The sequence below is a fragment of the Neltuma alba genome, unplaced genomic scaffold (assembly GCF_004799145.2).
Source record: "Neltuma alba isolate B1F8T4 unplaced genomic scaffold, ASM479914v2 tig00011497_pilon, whole genome shotgun sequence".
NCBI classification, from domain to species: domain Eukaryota; kingdom Viridiplantae; phylum Streptophyta; class Magnoliopsida; order Fabales; family Fabaceae; genus Neltuma; species Neltuma alba.
In genome coordinates, this window is record NW_021636165.1 from 690,044 (window position 1) to 705,910 (window position 15,867).

Consider the following 15,867-nt stretch of genomic DNA (forward strand, 5'->3'; position numbering starts at 1 on the left):
ATATAACATTAAATTCTATACATTAATCTATACATATAGAAGACAAAAAGAAAATTAATACTACCTCCGGTTCTTATTATAAGATCCTGTTTGACTTTTATTTTAATCCTAAATATAATACCCTAATCTATTTTATCTCTCATATTTATCCACTTTTTTCCATCATAATCTTTCTAATAATAGTAGTTCTAGATAACAAATTTGACTAGCAAGGATATTTTAGGAAAAACAATACCTATTCATTACAAATAACTAACTTAACTAAGTTTTTTAATCTCTTCAAATTAGTCAACTAGATCATATAATTAGGATTGTAAGTAGTATTTAAGAGCAGAACTAACTCAACACCTCAAACTAGTTGGCCAAAAAAAAAAAACCAAGCTAGTTGTCATGTGTGTAGTAACGGTTGTAAATGGGTGGTATTTCCCGCAATACCAGCTGACATTGTGAGGATAAAATGGGCGCCCTGCGTTGGACCCATGAATGACCATATGACGTTGTGTGGACTGTGGATGAAGCAATTTGTTTATGTAACGTCAATCTTTAGATAAGGCGGCTCCATAATCACACTCCGTTTTAGTCAAATTTCAGCCACTCTCTGTCTTGTTCCTTATATATATTATTCCTTGCCCGAGAGACACAGCCCATGTGGCACTCACCAGTCCCGGAGACGAAGACGTTGTGCCCACGGAATCCTGGAAGCTTTTGGTTCAAGGCTGCTTCTTCTTCTTCTGATGCTGTTTTTACGCAGTCACACAGCAAAGCTTGAGGAACAAATATGGCGACGAAGCTCACCACTTGCTTTCTTTGCTGCAATTTAAGTCACCTCAGCTGTAATCACTCTAATGCAGTTCGCTTTTCCTTGCCGTCGCATCGGTTTCTCACTGCTTCCTGTAGAATGCGACAGCGTAATCTCAGGTGCTACTAATAGTTTGCTTTACCACATGTTGGTTGATTCGGAAGCGTTGATTTGTTTGATTAGTTTTCTTGGCCATTAATTCGTTCAACTTGATTTCGTTTGGATTGGGAAATGGTTTTGTTGGATTTCGCATAATGTTTTTGTTGTCATTCTTTCGTTCATTGATTGAAGCGTGATTCATTTTCACTATTCATGAGAAAACGAGATTCATTGCTGTTGTCTATGCTTTGCCTCTTTTTGTTATTTCTTAATCATATTCGGAATGAGTTGGTAAAAGAACTATTAGGGTTTTGTGAATCTAATGTGTTAATTTTGAGACTCTAACGGAGCTAAAAGTAAAACAACTTAATTTCATTGCGTTAATGAATTTATTTTAGGCAATGCTACGTATTGTTCATGAAATGTAACATCTCGTTTTCCTTGCACTTAGTGTAACTGTAATCTAGTGGTCAATGGAATTGAATGTCAACCGAATTAAAAGAACTAGTTATCTGTATTTGGTTAAATTTTTTTTTGTTTCTACTTCTATAATGCCTGCTATACTTTGCTAGCTGGTAATTTTGTATATTTGGTAGTTAGCATGCACGAACTCATACAACTGTTCATAGTTCCCAGCACAAAAAGCAACAGATCAAGAAAGCTTCTCATCAACCCCCTCCCACTGAGGGAGATCTCCATCCAAGTGAAGATGAGGACTCTGAGCTTAGAAAGGTTTCTTTGGATGGCATACCAAATTTGAACGAGGATATCCTAGACGCTGACACTGATACGGCTAGTGACAGTGGAGATCATATCGAGTATATTGACGTGGAGAATTTGAATAATCCTGTTGTACTAGCTGAACCAGCACCTTTGGTATCTACTTCAACTAGACATGTAGCTTGAAATTGTGGATTTATTCCTTCTGACATCTGCTTTGCAATTCTGTCTGTTTTATTCAATTATTTTCTGTTTGGATGTTGGTCTGTTCACATTCACACATCTATGGACCACCTACTTAGATATTTCATAGTTAATCATTCTACATCATGGATCTCTCTTTGAAATGTCGTGAGAAAGAGGAAGCTAAAAGAATATAACAATGGTTTCTGTTGCCATATATGCAGAAGTAATTTATTTTCTATTGAGAAGTATGCCATGAAGTACATTCCTACATATTGGTTTATCTGTAATTGATATTTGGTGACATGTACTGAATATTATTTACTTTGTTTGTATTCATCTATGTTGAAATTTAAGGTTCACAAATTGTCGGATGTGATTTACTTAGGAATTTTCAATAGTGGTATTAAATCTTGATACATGTTATTATTTGGGGTTGTTTTCAGATTCCAGTAGTCTTAGTTTAGTTTCTTTACAATTTATTGTTTTAAGATTTAGTTTCTTTACAATTTATTGTTTTAAGAATCTTATACAATAGGCCTAGTTATCATTTGTTTTTGGACATATTGGTATTGAATCAAGTTTTATTTGCAATCTTTCTGTCTCACTACCGATGTCAAAATTTCAAACATGAGTCCTTTATTGTTCTTCAACACTGGGTGGAATTTTGGTGCGTGATCTTTTCAGTGCAAGAGTCTGGACAAATAGTTACCGTCCCATGTATAACCTTACTTGGCTATGACAATGATAGATATTAAAAATTATGCTGTTATTACCCTAAACTAAGGTCAACCTTGCATTGCAAAGGGAAATTCTAAATTCTTTAAATCCACGCAAAAGTTTGAAAGAGGAAATCAGTTCTTCCCACCAAAGAAGAAGAAGAAGAAGAAGAAGAAGAAAGAGATCAACAGTCATGTCAATAAATAGTAAAGTAACAGTGTTCACACCTTTTACTTTTATATAATATATGGATGATTTTGATTACTTCACTTTGAAACAGGCTGAGCAGTTGCCAGGTAGTCAAGTCAAGGATTTGTTAGGCTTGATAAGAAGTGCAGAGAGAAGTAAGATGCCTTTTTGAAGCCCTTACGATTTTCCCTCATCTCCATATTTACAGTATAATGGCTTGTTACCTTTTGTTGAGAAGTATAAGTTCTTGTGGCAGACATCAATCTTTTAAACCAAGCCAGAGTTCATGCAATTGGAGACCTTGAAAAGGTTCTATCTGAGAAGGAAGCATTGCAAGGAGAAATGAACTTGTTGGAGATGAGGTTGGCGGAGACTGATGCACGGATTAAAGTTGCCACCCAGGAGAAGATACGTGTGGAATACCTGGAGAACCAGTTAGAGAAGCTAGGTAACGAGATGACTCGCAAGGGAATTACTGAAGGAAGAGGCACGGAATTGCATGATTCACAGTACTCTCTGACCCTGGCTGATACAATTCATTCTCTTACTGAGGAGCTTAGCTCATTGAGAGCAGAAAATGCCTCACTAAAGAATGTCATTGAATCACTGAAAGAAGAGCTTAATGATGTCAAGAATACAGGTGAACGTTTAGTAATGTTGGAAAAGGAACGCACAACTTTGGAATCTGCTGTAAAAAACTTGGAAGCAAGATTGTCAGTTTCTCAAGAAGATGTATCAAAACTATCCACCCTAAGAGTTGAATGCAAGAATTTATCAGAAAAAGTTGAAAATTTGCAATCGTTACTTGATAAGGCAACAAGGCAAGCTGATCAAGCTACAATAGTTTTGCAAGAAAATCAGGACTTGCAAAGAAAGGTAGATAAACTGGAACAATCCCTTGAAGAAGCTAGTGTTTATAAGCTGTCATCAGATAAATTACAAAAATATAATGAACTAATGCAACAAAAGATAAAGCTGTTGGAAGATCATATTCAAAAGTCAGATGAAGAGCTGCAGTCTTATGTTCAGTTGTATCATGAGTCAGTGATGGAATTTCAAGACACAGTTAATACTCTAAAAGAAGAAAGCAAGAGAAGAGCACTAAATGAACCAGTGGAAGATATGCCATTGGAATTTTGGAGTCACTTGTTGCTTAAAATTGATGGTTGGTCCCTTGAAAAGAAAATTTCAACAGATGATGCTATGTTATTAAGAGAAAAGGTGTGGAAGAGAGATAGGGGTATTCGGGATACCTACATGGCTTGTAAAGAGCAGAGTGAGCAGGAGGTTATTTCTGCATTTCTTAGGCTTACATCTTCTGCAACAAGGTATTAATTCTTAAATAGTAAATTGTAGCAAATGCATCTTCACTTGTCTTATGCATGCCTTATTTTTCTTCTTTAGTTCAGGATTATATGTGATTCAGATTGCAGTAGAGATGGCACCAGTAGCTAAGGTGAACTCATCATCTTTCTTTTTGTTTTTCTCAATAGAATTTTCTGTTAGCACAAAACATGTTGAGCTATAAAATGAAAGACTCTGGATAGTTTACATATAGTCTCTAGCATATTTGCAGGGCTTTCCTCAATGCTAAATATCTCTAAAAAGCTTTATAACAATCTCTAGCAATGTATATGGATCTTGTTAATATTTAAATTGTTATCATGTGGCATCCTGCTTACTAAGATGGATGCTGTTTAATGATGTTCAGGCAAACAAATTCGATGTATTCTGTCTTCCTCTTATTTTGGATTTAAGACTCTTCTTTGTTTCATCTCTTTCATGTTTGAAACAAACTTGTCAGATTATGTTAAAAAAAGACCAGTTTATTAATGTTGGTCCTACTGGTATAAATTTTATGCTTAGCTTTTATGCTGCTGTGTCTTCCTTGTTGTTTTTCTCATGTTCAAAAATCACTTGGCAGACAATTATGTAAAGCTATCTTTTGTTTTATTGTGCTTGTGTAGCAGTTTCAGGTCCGTCAGTTTGCAGTTTGCTTATCATTTTCATACCTATTCAGATTAGACAATGTTCATAATCACTTCTCCTTAGCAGTTGTTTTTGTTTTCCTACCCTAGTTTTCTGAAATTACTTTGATCACAACCAGCTTAGATATCATCATTTTTGGTCCATAGCCTGTTCGCCGAAATCAATTAGTCAAGGTCATCTGGTGCTTTGTAGTGGGGAAAATATAAAGTGATTATCTTTCTAGGTTTCTTGGTTAGCTAAGTTTAATGCACAAAAAGTACTATTAATAGTACAATTAGTATTCCTACAGCTTATATGGTAGCGGTTGTGGACATAAGGTGTTGAAAAACTATCAATAAGTATATAAAATCTAAATCAATTTTGCAATATATTTACTATATGCATTGGATTGCATGTTTTTGTCTTATTATTATGCATTTAATCCACAGAAGTAATCTAATTTTTGAATATATCTCAACCATAATAGTTTTCAGCTATAGTCCATGTCATCAGCCATTGATTTAGTTCCATTCATAGTGCTTAAAGTCAGGAGGATCCACTAGGATTGGCCTAATTCTCTGGTATTTGGGACTACTGATAATCTAATCTAAACAGGTAGAATGCAGAGGCTGCAATTCAATTCTTCTATTTTTTTTTCCTTTTTTTCTTTTTAATGCTTGCTCATGTGGGTGCCCTCTGCATTTTTTGTTAGCTGTGGTTTTATCATACCTGTATCTGCTTGTCAGCTTGGAGAAAGTGTTCTTCTAGATACTAGCTTTGCATTGATGGAAAATGCGATTGTGATTTGAAACATCATTCATGATGATGGCAACGTAGGATTGTAGTTTCCAAATTATATATTCCGCGAGAATTATCATGGTTTCACTTTGCTTGCATGATGTTTGTTAGACTTAGATACCTACTTACATGTAAATGAAAAATGAAGATCTCCATTATGACCTAGCAAACATGAGAATCTTGAATTTTTCATTTGTCAGATACCCAAACTTCTCATTAGTAGAGATTGCCGGATACTCCTTCTGGTTCTAAGTATAGAAGCTAGTTATCTAATTCAAATCGATTAAAAAAATTAGATAAGTTAGTTTTCTATTAAAAAAATTGTGTTGATTTTCTGAAAATACCCCTTCTTTTAATCATTTACATTGGAGTATCATCAATGTAACTTATAAATCATACAAGAACCTAATTATAGGGATGGCTTGGGAATATAGGAGACAAAAGAGATTTGGGTCTTACATTGAGAACCAAAACAATCCCCCCAACAACAACTAGCTCCTATATTTAGGACCAAAGGTATTGGTAATCTAATTGCAAGGGTATTTCATCAATCCTATCCAGAAAGGATGGCTGATCAATTGGAAGAATCTGTTGAAGAAGCTGACAGATTCTGTTACTGCTTGGACTCTGGGAAGGGATGTTTCATTTTTCTCTGACGCTTTTCCCTTAAACTCATGTAATTTATACGTGAGGTCTCTGTTGTCTGATTCTTACTCTAGACCTTTTAAACTTACCCCAGGATGTCATTCTCTGCTTTCAGTTGCAATATTTTTCACCCATATTTACTCATAATTAAGTTTAGTTTTTTTGGTTATAGGTTGGTGGTTTGGGGGATGTTGTCTGTGGTCTCAGTAAAGCCTTGCAGAAGAAAGGACACCTTGTTGAAATTGTTCTTCCCAAATATGATTGCATGCAGTATGAACACATCCAAGGGCTAAGGGTATGATATTCTATTGAGAAATGAATTTGTCTAGTTGATAGAACCTAAGTGTCTTGAACTATTCATAATAATTTGATTACTTTTGCAGGCTTTAGATGTAGAGATAGAATCATACTTTGATGGTCAACTATTTAAAAATAAAATCTGGGTTGGCACTATTGAAGGTCGGTCATTAAATTTTCCATTTTAATTGATTTTTTAAATCTTGGGTGTAACCTAATTCTGTCTATGCAGGGCTTCCTGTTTATTTCATTGAACCCCATCATCCTAAAAAGTTCTTTTGGAGAGGCACATTTTACGGAGAGCATGATGATTTCAAACGCTTTTCATTTTTTAGCCGTGCAGCTCTTGAATTTCTCCTTCGTGCCGGCAAGAAACCTGACATTATTCATTGCCATGATTGGCAAACAGCTTTTGTAGTATGTTCTGTCATCTTTTTAGAGTGAGCTTGTTCTTTCTTTGGGTTTCTTATATGACACTGGATATTTTTTTGGCTAGGCTCCTTTATATTGGGATCTTTACGCTCCTAGGGGTTTAAATTCAGCCAGAATATGTTTTACATGCCACAACTTTGAGTATCAAGGCACTGCACCTGCTTCAGAATTGGGATCATGTGGTCTAGATGTTGACAATCTAAACCGACCAGACAGAATGCAGGACAACTCAGCGCCTGATAGAGTCAATGCAGTCAAGGTACAACAATAAAGAACTTTTCTAGAATCATGATTCATGTGCTAGAATAAATTACAACTTTACATTCCAATTGTCAGGGGGGAGTTGTTTTCTCTAACATTGTGACAACAGTGTCGCCTACCTATGCCCAAGAGGTGCGAACTGCAGAGGTATGGCTTTTAACTCAATTTTGTGGATATAATGGAGTTTTGCTTTATCAAAATATCAATTTTTTTTACCCAAATAGTGAGGCGAGGACAAGCTCTGACAAGTGTGGATTGAAATAAACGAGAAAGCCTTGGTCTTATCTTGTGAACAAATGCTTTAAAAAAGAGCAAATAGATACTGTAAAGGACCCCAAAAATTGATTCCTAAATAACAAAAGACATCAGGAAATAACTACTATTATCTCATTACAATGGTGTTCTAGTCTCATTCTATCATTCTGTTGGGGCCACCTGTGTTTGAGATGCCTATCTGTGTGTGTGTGTGTGTGTGATTTTGACACATGTTTGGAGTGTCAGTTTCTGACATGCCAACACTATTGAAATTAATCACACACATGTTTGGAGTGTCAGTTTCTGACATGCCAACAATACTGAAATTAGTTATGTCCCTGCTTTATAGCATATAAATTGTCAACTGTTCTTTAAGCTCGAATGGTTTGTAAAGAGTCATGCAGTTTTCCTAAGATGTTCTTTTGGATGATCAGGCTTCTTCTTGTTCTTTTGGATGATATTCTTCTATGCAATGCAGGGAGGACGAGGTCTCCATTCAACCCTTAATTTTCACTCCAAGAAGTTCATTGGTCTCTTAAATGGTATCGACACTGATGCGTGGAACCCTGCAACTGACACATTTCTTGAAGTCCAGTATAATGCAAATGATCTTCAAGGGAAAGCAGAGAATAAGGAAGCCATAAGAAGGAAACTGGGTCTTTCTTCTGCGGATGCTCGGAGGCCATTGGTAACTTTTAATTTTAATTTCATGGAGATGTTGTTCGATGCAGTCAGTTTCTGTTTTGAAATAATTGCTATTTTCTATCAATTAGAATATCTCAGTCATTCAAATTTATGCTATCCTGATTTCTGTCAATGTTCGGCTTATGATGCAATCTCTTTTTGATATTGATTTGAAGTGCCAGTCCTGATTCTTACTTATGTGCCCCCTATACAATAATGATGTTCAGTGTGAAACAACTTTACGTTATCTGGTATGAATCGTTCATTCTGGACATGCTTTGATGCTTAATTTAAAAAAAAAGAAAATCGTATTTTATAGGTGGGCTGCATAACAAGATTGGTGCCACAGAAAGGTGTCCATCTGATTAGACATGCAATATATCGAACGTTGGAGCTGAGAGGACAGTTTCTTCTTCTTGGTTCAAGTCCAGTCCCGCATATTCAGGTTTTAGTTGCTTCCCTTGTACCTGAAGTTAGTGGGATGCTGTTTCTTTGTACACGGATGAAAGTCACAGAACATATCACGGAAAGAAACTTTTTTTAAACCAAAAAAAAAAAGGTCACATCAACTTAAAAATGAGGTGAAGGTCATGGAAAAATAATTTTTAATATAGTCATATGTTTGATTTAGTTCTTAAATGAAAGCACTAACATAGAAAACTGCCAAAAAAGATTAGGCGAGGCGTTGTCTCTATCTTGTCTAATTGTAGACTTGCAATTATATCGTTTCTATCAAGTGATTAACACTTTTCTCTTCTCTAGAGAGAGTTTGAGGGCATTGCCAACCAGTTTCAGAATCATGACCAGATACGGTTGATATTGAAGTATGATGAGTCTCTCTCGCATGCCATTTATGCTGCATCTGACATGTTCATCATTCCATCAATCTTTGAACCTTGTGGGCTAACACAGGTAAAGTCTAAACGATTGTTTTTGCAATTTGGGGAAAATTGTGTTTTTGCTTCATTATTTTCACATTCTAGAATATATATATATATATATGACAGGCAGATTTTTGCTTCATTATGTTCATGATATTTCTTTTTTCATGATAAGTATTGTTTTTACGTGCCTATGAAAAGAAAATTATCTTGATAATAGAGGGTTGTATGTCCACTTGATTTAACTGATTCTGTAATCAGACGCAATCCAACTCGCATGTGTGGCAAAATTCGTTTCTTCTGCTTTCCTGACAAAGTAAGAAAAAAAAGGTCATTTGAGATGGTCATGGAGGCAGATAATGTGAACAAAAAGGAAGGCATTCATATTTGTTAAGCACGTTCTTAAAGTGTTAAAGAGAGCAAGATAGAGATGCAGAAAGAAAGGTTATGGATGGAGGGGGGTAGTGGGAGTTGATTTCGACCCCCAAGTCTATGAAAGTGAGGCTAATTGGTCCAAGGGCTTATCTAAGAGTTTCATTTTCACGGTATAAGTTATGGAACACGAATTGGTGTGGTATGGCGGTAACAACAGTGATGACTAACACTAACATGATAGTATTAGCAGTGCAAAACAAGGGCAGCAGGGCATGAGGTCAGTGACGTGGGGCTGCATAGCAATGAGGGGTCAAAATTGACTTGTTTGCAACTTTGGCATAATCTCTTCTATAACATTTTACTTTCCTTCAGTGATTCTGCGTCAGTTCCTCACAATGAAAAAGGAGGAAACTGTGTTCTTTAAGACGATATCCAAAATAAGACCAAGGCCATAAAGATGTTAAAATATCATGTCCTTGCTTGTTAACTGAAACCTTAGGGATGTACGGACAACGTAGCCGCTATTAACAAGATATTTTCCTGAATGCATATCTCAGTACAAAACATGTTTTATTTTAGCTTGTTGACTCTTTCCCTAGTCTCCTCTTTTTCAACCTGTGCCCAGTTTCCTCTTATTTGCAGATGATATCAATGAGATATGGTGCCATCCCCATTGCCAGAAAAACTGGTGGTCTAAATGACAGGTTAGTACATTCTACATGATTTCACCACATGAAAATGTGATTCTTCTTTTATGAAAAGTAATTAAATTTTGTATCTTGCAGTGTTTTTGATGTTGATGATGACACAATACCTTCCCAGTTCCGAAATGGATTTACATTTTTGAATGCTGATGAGCAGGTATGTTAGTGAAATGACTGAAATGACTTGTCTCATAATTAGAGCTGCCCTATGTGCTCTACTATCATGCATAATAAAACTGATGTATCTATACTTCAATGTTTAATATGGTACCTATAGTTTTTTCTCTCTATTAAATTCCTTGATTATGACAATGTTATCACTAGTTAGTCTCTGTACAAGGGCTAACAGGGCCAACAGAGCCAACTTATAAGGTCGACGGTGCTAACAGAGTAAAATTAAAAGATTTAATAAAGAAAGAAGATAATATAGGTGCCAAGTTAAAAATGAAGATAAAGTATAGATACCTCCAAAATGATTTCCTCTAAAATCAGTCATGACAAGCTATGTCACACTGGTTCTTTCATTAAAGGATATGTTTGGATTAAAAACTAGGGGTAAAGGTTAAATTAAATATATCCTCTTGGATTCTCCTCAATTCGAACATGGCCTGTTTCACTTCCTAGCTTGCATGCCTCACCTTCCAAGCTTCCAGCATTATTGTCCACTTGAGAAACCTTAATTTGCCATCAGTTTTGATATGATCTAATGGGACAAATGTGACAGGGATTAAACGGTGCATTGGAACGCGCATTTGACCTCTACAGGAACAATCCTGAGAGCTGGCAGAAGCTTGTTCAGAAGGACATGAACATAGACTTCAGCTGGGATTCTTCAGCTGCTCAATATGAGGAACTCTACTTAAAGGCTGTAGCTAGAGCAAGGGCAGCAGCAAAACGTGCTTAAACTAATCTCTTATTCATTCTCACTTCTGAAGCAAAAACTGGCTGTAAGTTTCAAATCTTTTATATATAGTGATGAAATCTCAGATTTAATTGCTTGATGGTTGCTAAATAATGAAAAGGATCTAGCCGATTGAGGACAATTGGCTTGGATGAACACGTTAGCTCGAGAATGTATATATTGAATGGGTCATGGTTGGGACATGTATAGCTGCTGAAACTGTGCTCGTCTGGTTCCTCGTTTTGCATTGGGCTGGGATCCTTTGGGTTGATCAATGAGCATCCTGTCATGATGAATACTACTAGATTGTGCTTTGAAGTCATGTACGCCTTGCAAGATTCTGACTTTTTTTTTCCCCCATTCTTTCTTTTTTGTTCTTCAACATTCGAGAGTGTATAAAAATTTCTACATGTAAAGCCTTACAACGAAATTAATAGAAAATATTTTCTGCTATAGCATGTTAGTACCGCCAGCGTATGATTTCGCCACTTGTTTTCGTTACTGCCGATTTCTTCCCCACTCCCACTATTGATTGGCTTGCACTATCTTCTCTTTATGCCTACCATGTTTCTGTATGAAATAAAATTTAAATGGTTTAAATTTAATATGAATAGTTTAATTCTAAAAATTTTACTTAGTTTTTAGTTGAGTTTAGATATCACTTTTACAAATTTCAAAGATTATTAAAGAGAAAACATTTCTAATCTTTTTTTTATTAAAAAAAAAAAAGGGCCTCTTATCAATTTTCACATAAAGGGTTCAAAAGCTTGCCCGCTATGCTATCTAAACTGGCGTTGAAGACAATATATTTGTTAAGGAATCTTCTCCCCCCCCCCCCCAACCCCAACCCCAACCCCAACCCCAACCCCCCCAATTGGACATGCAACTCATAGCCACCATGCCAGTTTAATATTTAATCAGGTATTTTTATTAACGGCCCTAGTATCGTATAAATTGCGGTGATGTGGTGATACAAGAATATGCACGTAAAATTTGAATATAAGCAATTGTAGAAATATTGTCAATACAATTGTCACCATTTATCAGAAAAAACTTCTATGCGATCCTAATTTCAAAAGAGAAAATATTACCATTGATCCTAAAAAAATAACAATTCATTTTGTCTCCCAATTTTTTATTTTTTAAAACTTCTATTGATTTCACATAGGAAGTTTTCAATGAAGAAAATAAATAGTTTCTACCGATTAAAAGTGATACTTTAAGAAAAATACCACAATTTTTACACATAAATAATTTTTTAATCTCTACAAATTAGTTATCTAAACCCTACATCTAGAACAGGAGAGAGTATATTGCTTAAATCAATTAGCTCTCATTCGTACCAGACTAAAAGTAGAAGAGTCCAAGTAATTAGATCAATCAGTTCACATAAAATGGGCAGATTCGGGGGAACATTACGGCTCACAACTTGTATCAAGGGCATTAACAGAATTCGAAGAGGACTACAATCACATCTCAGACCTAAACTGATGAAACAGAACATACAGGTGGCCGCAGAATCCTCGTTAAAATAGAGGAACAATGAGCCTTGAAGATGAGTGTAAAAACTAAAAGCAGTAACCAAGTAGTGATCTTCATTCAGGGTCAGGCGAACCACCAGGAACCAACTGTAATAAGCATGGTCAAAACGCATCGGCCTTGTCAACTAATACTCAATGAAATGTATGAAAATTGAAAAACAATTACTTGTTAGCAAAAAATAAGACTAAACGGCCTATGCCTCAATACCAATTAAGGACCTTAAATCTCTTTCAGATACTGTTAAGTATAATTTACCGTTGCTGCCTAAAATTTCGATACATGCTCCCTAACATTACAACTGGGTCTTTCGAAATATCACACGAAGTAACAAATCAAAAACGCTCTTATAACATTGGGGAAAAAAAAAACATGTTATTAATTTTAGAGGAGCATGAATTGCAAGCGCAAAAAGCATTAGCGGAAACTTATTTTTATGGTAGTTAGAAGAGATTTTGCTTTTCATAATCTTTGACTGTCAATATTATGATTTATGCATTATGGATCCTTGAATGTCATTTTCACTCCCTAATACTCACAATGGCAATGTTGTTTCCATTGAGTAAAATCTGGTCCAGCTTTGTTATCCGCCTCCCTTCAGCAGTGATCTCACTGTCATATGAAACCAAAAAAGCTTATTATGTGCCTCATGCATCCACAATTGTATGCAGGAACGAACAAATAAATCAATAAAAAAGTAGGGCTAAAATAAGCCCTTGGTAAATCATGGGTAAATCAGAAGTTTCTCTAAAAGTACATTGCTGTAGCATCCAGTTAACCAGAAATGCAGCAAACTCACCACATAAGTCACAAACAAACTGTGACCAGACATTCAAATAACTTAAACAGTAAAAGGCTTACTGGGTAAGGGCAAGGAAAAGCTTGAAATTGAAAATTCTAACAGCAGTTACTTTTTATTAGTTTCCTTACAGGTAACCGTATATTCACAGGTTCCATAAGGAGACAACCAGATGCACAACATCCAGTAACAGAAGTACAGAACATCAAATAGGAATGACATAAAAGCATGTACAAAGACTTGGTGTTTCAGTGAAGCTCTTACTATTCAGTAACATCTTCAAGCACCATGTTGACATAGACATCAAAGCCTTTGAGAGTGCCAACAAGCTCCTTATCTCCTTTCATTATCACCCATAGTTTTGACCCTATACAGCGATCAATCAACTCTGTTTCCAGCATAAACATCGCATAAACAGAGTTTAATGCTTTAATGGGGCAAAAGAACAAAGCAGAGTTAGAGATAGCATGTAATCTGAAGAGTGCAAACCTGATGGGAGAAGCTGTGATGGGTTGTTGGCCATGGAAACTCAGTGGGTAATGTTCTCACAATCTGTGGAGACATACATGTTACCCGTTAATTTTCAATACCATAAAAATTACGAATGCAATGAAAACAAGTTTTCTAACAGAAATTCCACCAATGAGTAACAAGCTGGTCACTAATCAGTAGACATTATTACAAAGGGCAAAGAACCTAAAAGGAGTAAAAATGATGATATTGCTCAAATTCAGACCTCGAGCTTCAAAATAGTCCCCTGAATTATTATAGCTCCACCAACAAATGCAAGATAAAAGAAAAAAACCAGATAGTTATAATATACCGTCTGCTTGAAGTTAAAAAGCCAGATACTGAGATGTTTTGGGTTGATGCAACCAAGAAGCAAGCCAAGTTATAATTGTTTCACAACTAGAAACCAAGGAGAAAATCAGCCAAAGTCAAAATTATCCACGACGATGAACAATGAAAAGACCGAGTAACTAAACCTAGAAAAGTTCAGAAATTCAGGATGAAAAGATACAGACCTGGAAGAAATAAATGAACAAAAAACCGGGGAGGTGAAAATTAAAAAATTTATCCATCGACCCTATGAATGATAATTTCCGAATAATGGTTCAAGAAATAAGTCCCACTGATGCTTCAGAAAAGGAAATCGTCATTCTCCTACTCTCACCTCCCTCCGATAAAAACGAAACGAAAACTTCACGCGATTGCGAAGACATTGAGATTAAAATTATATCGAAAATTTTGCGGCATGGAGAAAATACAAGAGACAAAAACAGAAACGATGGAATTATGTTAACAGGAAGAATGAAAACGCCATGAACAAGTTGAAGTTACCTCCTGAGCTTCGCTGAGCGGGGAGTGAGCTTTCAAAGTCAATTCCGTGCCCTAAATACTCCTTTCTGTTTTCTTATTGTTTCTGCTTTTTTTAATTTCAATAATTTTTGCCTGGAAAATTAAACATCTAAATATACCTTTTAGAAGTATTATTCTGTAAAACGAGACAAATTTTTACACATATTTAATTTGTATATCGTAAAAAAATACTTTTAAAATTATAGTTTTAATTCCATTCAAACACTTTTTAAAAACTTTTTTTTTTGTCTAAAAATCTCACTTGCCCTAAAATACTTCTAACATTGAACCTTGGGCTTTAAACTTATGGGTTTGGCAAGAGCTATAGACCTTTTTAAAATTTTTAATATTTTCATCCATTTTCAAATATGGGGAAGAAAAAATTTCATGAAATTTTTAATTGAAATAATAAATATTAACAAACTAAAATGTGAAACTCAGAAAAAAAGAATAATATTATGAGTTTAAACGAGACAGCTCCTTTTCATACATGGATGGCCCTTAGCAGACTCTTGCTCATAAGAATTGGACTTAGTTAGGCCCTCATTTTAAACAAGCTTAAAATTCATGCCCAATTCATTTTACCGGCTTTACCTTCAACCATGTAGGTTTCTTTTTTTAGCTTAAAAAAGGGCTCATTATATATTTATATTTTTAATATTTTGTATTCATTGATTAAATTTCTATGATAATTTTTATTAGAAAATAAATATTTTAAATAATCAATGTTATTTATTTTGGCCTCAAAGCTATAAATGTAATATATTCTTTTTGCCAACGGTATAGATTTAATAAATTGTAAGTTTATAAAATTTATTTGTACATCATTAAATATATTTTTAACACATATTATATAAATCATAAATGTAAAATTGTTTTTGTCAAAAATAAAATTTTTTTCAATTTTAATTTTGTAACTCAATTTCTTAATATGAAGAATATCAATAAAATAAATCTTTTTACAAGGCCTATAGTTTTTCAAGATATGGTGGAGTAGATTATAATTTTTTTGAGATAAAGTAGAATATAATTTTAAAATTACTAAGAAGATAGAAATGAAATAAACATAGGAGTTTGTAAAATTTTTAAGTAAAACAATTTAAAACTATACATATTATTAAAAAAAATTGGTTGGTCTTTTTCATTTAAAAAAAAGAAAGCACTGGCCCAATGGTTATTTAATGCGCAACTAATAAACAGCAAACTACGCCTAATAAACCCTAACAAAATTTACCAAATTTTATTCACCGGAAAAAAAA

The 15,867-nt window shown here is 34.8% G+C and overlaps 2 protein-coding genes across 3 annotated transcripts; one reads left to right on the forward strand and one right to left on the reverse strand.

Moving 5' to 3' along the window:
- The first annotated feature begins 660 nt into the window (after positions 1–660).
- Positions 661–11,383, forward strand: LOC114714231 (probable starch synthase 4, chloroplastic/amyloplastic). Of its 2 annotated transcripts, none has more exons than XM_028898960.1 (16): positions 661–918; positions 1,528–1,774; positions 2,802–2,865; positions 2,967–4,038; positions 4,115–4,166; positions 6,294–6,416; positions 6,505–6,580; positions 6,651–6,835; positions 6,915–7,109; positions 7,187–7,258; positions 7,845–8,054; positions 8,370–8,495; positions 8,813–8,962; positions 9,949–10,010; positions 10,092–10,167; positions 10,735–11,383. In XM_028898960.1, the coding sequence occupies exons 1-16, from the start codon at positions 779–781 to the stop codon at positions 10,912–10,914; spliced, it is 3,030 nt and encodes a 1,009-aa protein (XP_028754793.1). In that variant the 5' UTR covers positions 661–778; the 3' UTR covers positions 10,915–11,383. The 2 variants fall into 2 exon arrangements, with proteins under 2 accessions (XP_028754793.1, XP_028754794.1); XM_028898961.1 differs by having other exon boundaries at positions 841–918; positions 1,535–1,774.
- Positions 11,384–12,227: 844 nt separating this feature from the next.
- On the reverse strand, positions 12,228–14,609 carry LOC114714288 (sm-like protein LSM5). The gene is made up of 5 exons (XM_028899016.1): positions 14,591–14,609; positions 13,739–13,801; positions 13,514–13,637; positions 12,990–13,062; positions 12,228–12,539 (listed from the first exon to the last, which is right to left on the reverse strand). Exons 2-5 carry the CDS (start codon positions 13,770–13,772, stop codon positions 12,507–12,509), a joined length of 264 nt encoding a protein of 87 aa, XP_028754849.1. The 5' UTR covers positions 13,773–13,801; positions 14,591–14,609; the 3' UTR covers positions 12,228–12,506.
- Between the last annotated feature and the right edge of the window lie 1,258 nt (positions 14,610–15,867).

Excerpts from the sequence above, each read along its gene's own strand:
- LOC114714231 (XM_028898960.1), top strand. The coding sequence starts at position 779 with ATGGCGACGAAGCTCACCACTTGCTTTCTTTGCTGCAATTTAAGTCAC. Across the intron at positions 4,167-6,293 it reads AGATGGCACCAGTAGCTAAG|GTTGGTGGTTTGGGGGATGT; the intron begins GTGAACTCATCA and ends TTTTGGTTATAG. Across the intron at positions 7,110-7,186 it reads ATAGAGTCAATGCAGTCAAG|GGGGGAGTTGTTTTCTCTAA; the intron begins GTACAACAATAA and ends TCCAATTGTCAG.
- LOC114714288 (XM_028899016.1), bottom strand. The coding sequence starts at position 13,772 with ATGGCCAACAACCCATCACAGCTTCTCCCATCAG. Across the intron at positions 13,638-13,738 it reads ATCACAGCTTCTCCCATCAG|AGTTGATTGATCGCTGTATA; the intron begins GTTTGCACTCTT and ends TGCTGGAAACAG. Across the intron at positions 12,540-12,989 it reads ATGGAAACAACATTGCCATT|TTGGTTCCTGGTGGTTCGCC; the intron begins GTGAGTATTAGG and ends TGCTTATTACAG.